Below are 10,950 nucleotides of genomic sequence, written 5' to 3' on the forward strand. Positions count from 1 at the left end.
AACTTATAATCAAATAATTAAAAAGTAGGAGTTTCTTTTTCACAACAAATTACTCAGAGACAGCTCACTTCAATTACTGCTCAGCTCACTTCCGCGATACCAACCACGATATGCCAATTAATAGATCACCGCCTTCGCATAGCGGAGGCACAAACCACTCACCCATATGCTACCCAATAGCAGATGGTAATTCTGAGAAGCCAACCACGAACCAAACAGCAACGCTAAACAACCAATCTCAAAGGCAACGTTCATACTGGGTAAGTGTATAAAATTTTTTATACATATCAATTAAAAAGTGCCAAAGGATTAACAGTGGTTATAAGAGGAATAGAACCAGATTTGAACACAGCAGAAATTAAAGAAGCACTTGCAGAAAAAGGATTTAAAACAAAATCAGTATACAACATTAAAAACCGCGATAAAGTTTCGACACCGCTATATAGAATAGAGCTTGAACCAGAAGGAAAGAAACTCAAATCGAACGAGGCTCACCCAATTTATTCCCTACAATTCCTACTCCACAGAAAAATATCAGTAGAAGAACCGCACAGGCGTAAAAATCCGGTGCAGTGTACTAATTGTCAGGAATATGGACATTCGAAGTCGTATTGCACACTCCGCAATGTTTGTGTTGCATGTGGCGACTTTCACCGCACTAAGGATTGCACATCAAATAAAAAGGACCCAAAAACAAAAAAATACTGAAATTGTGGAGGCAACCACACCGCTAATTATAAGGAATGTGTAGTATACACTACCAAAAAACAAAGAATGTTTCCTACATTGCTTCCCCGCTCTCAGTCAGTAATCCCACCACAACCTATTCAAACGCGATCTCAGCCAAATGCTCCATCCGACTCCGACTCCAACAATACGTGTACACGAATGTCATATGCAAACGCTGTTAGAGGATTCACTGACCCAAGAAACGTCCAAAATGAAAGCTCTACTAAACCATCTCCAAATATCGAAAACATAATCCAACTGTTTATGGAAAATATGACACAATTTATGAACACCATGCAAAATATGATGCAAGGAATGATTTAAAATCAAAATATCCTACTTTCAATCTTATCCAAACCATAAGTGCAATCACAATTTGATTTTTACAGTCACATCAAATTGACGTCATGCTTATCTCAGAGACCCATTTTAACGAGAAAAGCTACTTTAAGATACCTGGTTACATACTCTACGATTCAAAACATCCCAGTGGACGAGAAAGACGCGAATCTGCTGTCCTCATAAAAAATAACATTAAACACTTCCCAACTCACAACCTTGAAGCAGAATATATGCAGGCGACAAGCATATGTCTAGAAGAGTACATAAAAGGTCTGACTAAAGCCTCAATTTATTGACCACCAAGGTATAAAATAACGGAACTTCAATTCGAAGAATATTTTACAAAGCTTGGACCCAAGTTCATAGCGTCCGGCGACTTCAATGCCAAACATACATTCTGGGGCTCACGACTTATATCACCAAAAGGAAAATCCCTGATGAACGTGATATCAAAACTCGACCTTAACATATCCTCCACTGGCACACCAACATACTGGCCTACAGATCAGAAAAAATCTCCAGACATCATTGATTTTGCGGTAACAAAGAATTTAAAAAGAGATCAAATTGCTACCGAGGCATCCTTAGAACTCTCCTCTGATCACACGCCGATTTTTATTCTGATTAGAAACACAACAATAGTCAATCCAAAATCCGAAGAAAAGCTCATAAACCAGCACACAAATTGTCTAAAATTTAAGAAATATATTAGCTCACATATTAACACCGACACTTCCCTAAAATTAAATATTGAAATTGACAAGGCCTTACAGGACTTCACAGCTTTACTTTAACAAGCCGCTCGAATATCAACCCCACTCCCAATACACCACAAACTTATAAACTACCATACATCGAACGAAATTGCAACTCTTATACAGGAGAAACGACAAAAACTACTCCAATGACAACAACAAAGATCTCCCTGAATTAAAAGACAACTCTAAAATCTGACGAAAGCACTTCAAAGATTACTCAAAGAAAAAAATCGCATAGAATACGAAAATTTTATTTCACAATTGTCTCCAGCGGAAACAACAAACTACTCTCTTTGGAAAGCTACTGAACTCAAGAAAAAGCCCGTTATACATAGAGCACCCTTCCGACTCACAGATGGAGACTAGGCTAAAAGCGATGAGGAAAAGGGTGTTGCTTTTGCAAATCATCCTAAATATGTATTTACCCCAATCTCTAATTTAACAAAACTTGACTCTCTGCCTTACTCCACACGAAACGACAATATGGCAATTTGCTTCAGTGAAAAACCACTAAAAAGCGAAATCAAAAATTTAAATACCAAAAAAGTCCCAGGCTATGACCTAATTACAGCGAAAATGCTGAAAGAGATCCCACAAATCGCCAAAGACCAACTACTTTTTATTTATAACGCTATTTTAAGGACTGCATATTTTCCAAGTGACTGGAAGCTATCCAAAATCATGATGATACCCAAGCCCGCTCAAGTCACCTCATATCGACCCATAAGTGTAGTAATTTAAAAACCGTGTTCTCTTTTAAGACTTGCTTTATTGATTGAAATATGTTTTTACAAAGTTCATATTTGGAGGAGCAGTGTGCATTAGCATACTGTGAGAATTTGCTGAATTGGCGTCTTCACACGCCAGCCCAAACACTATCGTCAAACGGACGGTAGGGGCTCATATTGCAAGAATGCAATAAAGTTACAATAAATATCAGCATACTTATTTACTCACATAGTGTATGCTTATGCACGCTACACCTCCTGTTTTAAAAAAATAATGTAATAAAATTTTAAACAAAATTTTATGTAATTATTAATAATTGTATATATTAATGTATTATTAATATATTGCTTATATATTGCATATAAAAGAATTTTTTTTTTTTTATTTAATTACAAATATATTTTCATTATACATATCTACATTCATTCATTCATTCATTCATTCATTACTATATATATATATATTATTTGGATTTTATTATTTATTTTTTTTTTTTAATTAATATATCGTTTTAACCTATTTTTGTGCACTTTTTGTGCTTTACCTTTACTATCTACTATAACTATATTATTACCTATTTCCATATCTTTAACTGAATATGGACCTATATATTTATTTTCTAATTTATGACCTACTTCGTTTTTTAATAAAACTTTATCTCCTATTACTAATTGGAAATTATGTACATTATTGTCATAACTAATTTTATTTTTTAATTTTGATTTATCGAGCATTTTTCTTGCTCTTTCATGAACTACTTCTAATCTGTATTTGCTTTCCTTAGCATAATCATCTATATTGTATAGTGGATCTATATTACCACTATTGAAATCATAGAATTTTCTTGGAATACGTCCATACAGGAGTTCGTAAGGACAGTATCCATGTGCTAACGATGGTGTTGTGTTAAAGCAATACGTGAAGTATTTAATCCAAACATCCCAATCATCTCTATTGACAGAGATGTAAGATCTTATATATTCATTAAACGTGCGGTGACTGCGTTCTACAGTACCTAGCGTTTGATGATGGTGGGATGTTGATGTAATATTCTCGATATTGAGATATTTACATAAATCGTTCATAATTGAATTTTTGTACTCTGTACCCATGTCAGTTAGAAACCGTTTCATGGGTCCGTACTGTAAAATAAAATTTTCGAAAATTGCTTTCGCTATAGTCTTGACACTTTTATTTGGAACTGGAATAGTTACCAAATATTTTGTTAGGTCACATATTAATGTGATTGCATACTCATTGCCGTTCTCCGTTTTTGGGAGTGGACCAATGGTATCTACTAACACAGTGTCAAATGGAGACATAGGCGTTTGCACTTTCGTTAAAGGCATTTTCGTATGTCTAGTTGTCTTGGCCAGTTGACAACATAGACATTTTTTTACGTACTTGGTAATAGTTCTTGTCATGTTTTTCCAGTAGAATCTTTGTTTTATTTTAGTCAATGTTCTGGTAATTCCAGTATGACCTCCTTCTGCTGGATCATCATGATATTGGTGAAGAATAGCTTCAATTGCCGACTTATTATTTTCGTTTATCTTTGTCACCTGTGGTAATAGCGCTATTTGAAGATTTGTTAATGTTTTGTTGCCCATTTCTTTAAAAGAATTTAGCGATAAAGATTTAAAAATCTTTTCGCAAGGTGCCATTTGTAAATGTTTAATTTTTAATTCACCGGCTTGTTGATCAAGCCTTTGGAATAGCTGACCTAGGTCTAAATTTCCATTAGTGATTAAATCATTAACATATATGTGTTTTAAAATTCTTTTCCCATGCTTCAAGAAACAATTGTGGGATGATAATTTTAATTTTACACATTTTTTAACGTCGTTACTACTAACGACTTCATAAACTTTGGGCTTATCATGATTTTGATGTGTCGGTCTTATTAAATTTGTGTCTGCGCAGACTTTTTGCGTATTCTTCCTTGTTTCAGCTCTCGTTGTAACCTTCAGTATAGCTGAATTTGTGTGTTTCTGGTCCTTCAATTCATTTATGGTTATCCGAGACAAAGCATCGGCTACTGTATTTTGTTTCCCCCTGAGAAACTCCACTGTGAAATCGTATTCCTCTAAATCAAGTCGGATTCTTGTTAGCTTGGAATTAGGATTTTTCATTGAAAACAGATAAGAGAGTGGTCTATGGTCTGATTTTACTAAAAAATGTGTTCCGTATATGTACGGTCTAAAATAGTTGATTGCCCAATGAATTGCTGTTAATTCTTGTTCCGTAGTAGATTTATTACTTTCTCCCTTAGTGAAAGTTTTTGATGCGAAAGCGACTGGTAGTTGGTGTCCATCGTATTCTTGACTGAGTACAGCACCACAAGCGTGCTTACTAGCATCGGTGGTAATACAAAAGGATTTGCTGAAATCGGGGTATTGAAGTAATGTTGGTTGCATTAATGCATTTTTTAAATACCGGAATGAATTTTCACATTCCTTTGACCATTCGAATTTAACATTCTTTTTACAAAGTTTGGTTAAATGACGTGAATAGTCAGAAAAATTTTTGACAAACCTTCTATAGTAGTTACAGAAAGCAACGAACCGTCTAACGCTGTCAGCGTCTTTGGGTGTTGGATAATTTTTAATAATATCATACTTGCTTTCGTCAGGTAAAATACCTTTGTCTGTGCATTTGTGTCCAAGATAAGTCACTTCATGCATAAAGAAACTACATTTTTCAGGATGTCATTTGAGATTGTATTTTCGACAAAGTTCGAATACATCCTTAAGGTTTTTAATCATGTGTTTTTCAGAACATCCGACAACAACAAGATCATCCATGTAAAGAAAAGCTTGCGAAGGCTTTAAGCCTGAAAATGCAAGTGTCATCATGCGCTGGAATGAATTAGGCGCTATTTTAAGTCCATATGGTAATCGTTTAAAACGATATGAGCCATTGCTCGAAGAAAAGGACGTTATGTTTCTTGAATATTTATCAAGTTCAATTTGGTGAAAACCAGACATTAAATCAATACATGAGAAGTATTTGGCACGTCCCAGTTGATCGAGAATTTCTTCGATTCTTGGGAGTGGGAATGTGTCAGCAATTAGTTTTTTATTAACTTGGCGATAATCTACTACTAAACGCCATCTTTTATTATTCGAGTTTGGAAGAGATTTTTTTGGAACTAGAAGTAAAGGGCTGTTATAAGGTGAAATGGATGGTTCTACTATGCCATCATCAATTAATTTATTCACCTGTTTATTTATTTCTTCTTTATGGGAGTGGGGTATACGATAATTTTTTATGTATACTGGTTTTCTATCTTCCATTAACAATTTTTGTTTGTAGAAGTTATTGTGGGTTATTGGTTCAGACTCAAGTCCAAAAATATCAGTATATTGGGAACATAACTCGTACAATTGAGAATTGAATTGTTTGGGGAAGTTTTTTTTTAGATTATTTAAAACTTCTTGACTTCTATTATTTTTTGTTTGTGTGTGTGTAAGTATGTTATAATTTAATAGACTTTCTGACTTTATGTCATTATGTTTTAAACTAGTATCCTTATTAGTACTATTTATGATGCGTATAAATGCATTATTAGAAGTAACAATTGCGTTTGCAATGTAAATACCTGGCATTGGTTCTTGACTGTGTACTAGAACTTCATTTTCAGAGCAATTAAGTTTAATACATTTAATTGTTTCTGATCTTGCGGGTAAAAGAATTGTATCATTTGTATTATTAAAAGTAGAATGTTCAATAGGTATTGATATATCTGTAAAAAAATTATCGGGTCTTAATGTAAGTGAATTTTGATTATGTTTGAAATCTAATATACAATTATATTGTTTTATAAAATCTAATCCTAGTATACCATCACAAGGAATTGGGAAACTTTCATGAACCACCTGAAAATTGTGATTTAGTAGAAAGTTATCAATTCTAAGGTCAAGATTAGTTGATCCTATAGTGTGTATTGTTCCCTGGCCAATACCACTTAGAATTGTAACAGTTTCTGTATTTACATTATTGTAAATAGTGTGAGACTGTTTTATTACTGAAATGTCAGCACCAGTGTCTAATAGAAGAGTTATTGATTTATTTGCATCATTATTATAAATTTGTATTAAAAGGTTTGAATTGGGATTAAAATTATAGATTTTATGATGTTTGTATGGGTTTGGGGGGGTAATTAGTTTTCCGAATTTTGTTGTATTACGCGTATGTTATTACGCTCTTGTCCACGTGAGGTATTAAATGTACTGCCTCTACGGGGGTATCTATTGTTTTGATATTCATTACCATATGATTGAATATCTTGATTATTATTTCTGTGGCTATTTCGTTGATTGCTGTTATTGCCACGGCCTCTACGACGGTTGTAATTTCCGCGGTAGGTGTTTCTGTTATTTATTCGCGAGTAATATAGAATTGCGTCCGGTCTTCCATGCATTTCTGTACAGCAGTTGACATATTTTGATACAGCTTCATTCAGTGAGTTGAATGTGCCTGCTTCCATTATGGTTTTCAACCTGTCATTAGTACAATTTTTAGTCATCGAAGATATAGCTTCTTTCCGACTAAATGTTTCTGCATTGTCCGCATCTACGCCATTATCTATGTATGCACCCTCAAGAGCTTGACATAGATTATTGATTTCGGCAGTATATTGAGTAGCCGTTTTGCCTCGTTGTTGAATATTCATCAACTTGGCCTTTATGACGTCGATTGATTCTCCTTTGACGCATAGGGATAATTTTGTTATTATTCCCTGTATAGTTTCCTCGTCTTTCACCCTATACAGTATGGGTCCTGTTATCTTTGATTTTATAACTTCCACAGCAAGGTCTTCCTGTGCACCTTTGGTGCGGTCTATCAAACGTAATGCTCTAATGAATCTTTCCAAGTGTTGTTTTTTCCCGTCAAATTCTGGAACTGCTATGGCGGTTTCCTTTATGTATGCTCTGTCGAGCTCTACTTGTGCTTGTGCCATTTCTATATTTTTGTGTTCCGTTGTATTTTCAGAGTCTGTGTCTATATTTAATTCTATATTAATAGATATTTTTTCATTTAATGTTGTGGGTATTTCAACATTAATGCCTTTCTTTAGGGTAACTTTGATGGCTTTTTCACGGAGGTCTCCAAAGATTTTCCTCGCTTCCGCTTTGTGTGCGGTTGTGAACCTATCAAAGTGTACGTTCAAAAGTACTCGAATACTCTCTAAACTCTGTATTAATAACGTACAGTGTTTGTGTAGTGTTGTAGCACTAATAGGTCTATCTATTGCAATGCATTTATAGGATTTATTAAACGTTTCTTTTAGGAAGCGTATTTTATTCAATATTGTTTGCCATTCCATCAAACAATATTTTGTTTTTAAAATTGTAAATTAAATTTACGAAAATCTTAACACTTTAATTGCGTAAGTTATAGTAAACTCTTTGAATTGTATAGATAAATCTATAACATAGCCTTAAAATGAAATTCACGTATTATATAGAATTTAATGTTAAATTTTCTTATACGACGATTGAGAACTCATAAAAATATTCTACATATTTTACATACTAATCCAGTAATAAATTTGTATCTAAATGCAGCAAAGAGAAAAAAAAAATTACCCAACTGAAATTAAACATTTTAAATGTTATCCGTTGAAACTGCACGATTCATATACTTCCTTTTAACGGAAGCTCTGTACTTTCCTATTAATTTGAGAACTATTTTTCCTATCACTATAATAACAAGAATAAGTAAAAGGAAATTTGTGGTTTTTAAATCACTTAAATCTGTCTGTATTTCCAGTTCATTAATTACATTGGCCTGAGGCCTATCGAAATTGGCTTTTGGGCCGCACATTTCCAAATAATATTATTGAATGAATGAATATAAAACATAAAAATTGAATAGATGTATAAAAAAACATATATATATAGAATACAAATATAAATATATAAATTTTTTTTTTTTTTTTTTTTTTTTAAATTTTACTTTGATTTTTATTGAATCTTCTAAAAATCAACTTAGAACTAACAATAAATTTTCGCTGCTAATTGCTGTATTAAAATATTTGAAAAAAGAAAAGTAGATAATTAATTGTCCTTAGCCAAAGCTTCGTCCAATTTCGTTACCATGTCGGGCGTTATTCTTGAATAGCCGGGTTTATGTAGTTTTTTTTGAGTCGCTGTGTACCAGCGCTTTGGGTAAGGTTGCTTGCAAGTGGATTTTGATGGTTCCTGAGTTTGATTTTGTACTTTTGTGTGTTGCTGGTAATTACATCTGTGACTGTGTCAATTCGAAGATCTCTATGAATATTTGCGTTTTTTATATACCAGGGGGCACCGACTATTTGCCGGAGAATTTTTGATTGAGTTCTTTGAAGTTTTTCAATGTTTGATGGAGAAGCAGAGCTCCAGAGTTCAATTCCGTAGGTCCATATGGGTTTCATCATTGTGTTGTAAAGTTGCACTTTATAGGTGAGATTAAGTTTAGAGTTTTTATTTATCAGCCAGTTTAGTTCTTGTTGTTTGAGTTTAATTTGGGTTACTTTGGTTTCTATATGCTTTTTCCACGTAAGCCTTCGGTCGAGGTGCATTCCTAAGTATTTGGTTTCATTGCATTGTGGTATTACTTTTCCATTAATACGAAGGGCAGGGCAGGTATCTCGTCGTAGAGTGAAGGTTATGTGTACACTTTTCGATTCGTTAACTTTTATTCTCCAGAGATCGAGCCATTTTTGCAGTTTGTTGAGGTGGTCTTGAACTGATTTTGTGGCTGTGAATGGGTCGTCACTATGGCTGAGAATGGCAGTGTCATCCGCAAATGTTGATGTTGTTGTACAGTCACTGGTTGGCATGTCTGCTGTGAAAATCAGGTACAGCAAGGGGCCCAGAACACTACCTTGGGGTACACCTGCCATGATGGGGAAGGCATTGGAGACAAAAGAATTTTGTTTTATAACAAATCTTCTATTTGAGAGGTAGTTTTTGATAACTGAGGATATATTGTATGGTAAATGTTTCTCAAGTTTCCAGAACAATCCTTCGTGCCAAACTTTGTCAAAGGCTTGGGTTATGTCTAGAAAGACGCCTGAACAATACTGCCTCTTCTCAAACGTTTCCTTAATTACTCGTACTATGCGGTGTACTTGTTCTATTGTGTTGTGTTTTTCTCTAAATCCAAATTGGTGGTTAGGTATTATTCTTTTCTTATTTATATATGGCATTAGTTGTTTTATAAAAAGTTTTTCAAATAATTTTGAGAGAATTGGAAGCAGACTTATGGGTCTATATGAGGTGACTTGAGCGGGGTCCTTTCCGGGCTTGGATATCATCATGATTTTGGATAGCTTCCAGTCGTTTGGAAAATATGCAGTCCTTAAAATAGCGTTATAAATAAAAAGTAGTTGGTCTTTGGCGATTTGTGGGATCTCTTTCAGCATTTTCGCTGTAATTAGGTCGTAGCCTGGGGCTTTTTTGGTATTTAAATTTTTGATTTCGCTTTTTAGTGTTTTTTTACTGAAGCAAATTGTCATATTGTCGTTTCGTGTGGAGTAAGGCAGAGAGTCAAGTTTTGTTAAAGTGGAGTTTGGGGTAAATACATATTTAAGGTGATTTGCAAAAGCAGCACCCTTTTCCTCATCGCTTTTAGCCCAGTTTCCATCTGTAAGTCGGAGGGGTGCTCTGTATATAACGGGCTTTTTCTTGAGTTTAGTGGCTTTCCAAAGGGAGTAGTTTGTTGTTTGCGTTGGAGACAACTGTGAAATAAAATTTTCGTATTCTATGCGATTTTTTTCTTCGAGTAATCTCTGAAGTGCTTTCGTCAGATTCTTGAGTTGTTTTTTAATACGGGGGGATCGTTGTTGTTGCCATTGGCGTCGTACTTGTCGTTTCTCCTGTATAAGGGTTGCAATTTTGTTCGATGTATGGTAGTTTATAGGTTTGTGGGGTATTGGGAGTGGGGTTGATATTCGAGCGGCTTGTTGAAGTAAAGCTGTGAAGTCCTGGACTGCCTTGTCAATTTCAATATTTGATTTTAGGGAAATGTCGGTGTTAATATGTGAGCTAACATATTTTTTAAATTTTAGCCAATTTGTGTGCTGGTTTGTGAGCTTTTCTTCAGATTTTGGATTGACTATTGTTGTGTTTCTAATCAGAATAAAAGTCGGCGTGTGATCAGAGGAGAGTTCTAAGGGTGCCTCGGTAGCAATTTGATCTCTTTTTAAATTCTTTGTTACCGCAAAATCAATGACGTCTGGAGTTTTTTTCCGATCTGAAGGCCAGTATGTTGGTGTGCCAGTGGAGGATATGTTAAGGTCGAGTTTTGATATCACGTTCATCAGGGATTTTCCTTTTGGTGATATAAGTCTTGAGCCCCAGAATGTGTGTTTGGCATTGAAGTCGCCGGCCGCTATGAACTTGGG

The 10,950-nt window shown here is 34.5% G+C and overlaps 1 protein-coding gene across 1 annotated transcript in view; it reads left to right on the top strand.

The window, feature by feature from the left end:
- Positions 1–9,818: 9,818 nt before the first annotated feature.
- The window catches only part of LOC119667480, a 1,979-nt gene continuing 847 nt past the window's right edge, over positions 9,819–10,950 (top strand). The window contains exon 1 of the mRNA XM_038076772.1: positions 9,819–9,823. Coding sequence (XP_037932700.1) covers positions 9,819–9,823 — 5 coding nt within the window. The remainder of the gene's footprint in view (positions 9,824–10,950) is intronic.

The sequence above is a fragment of the Teleopsis dalmanni genome, chromosome 1 (assembly GCF_002237135.1).
Source record: "Teleopsis dalmanni isolate 2A chromosome 1, ASM223713v2, whole genome shotgun sequence".
NCBI classification, from domain to species: Eukaryota; Metazoa; Arthropoda; class Insecta; order Diptera; family Diopsidae; genus Teleopsis; species Teleopsis dalmanni.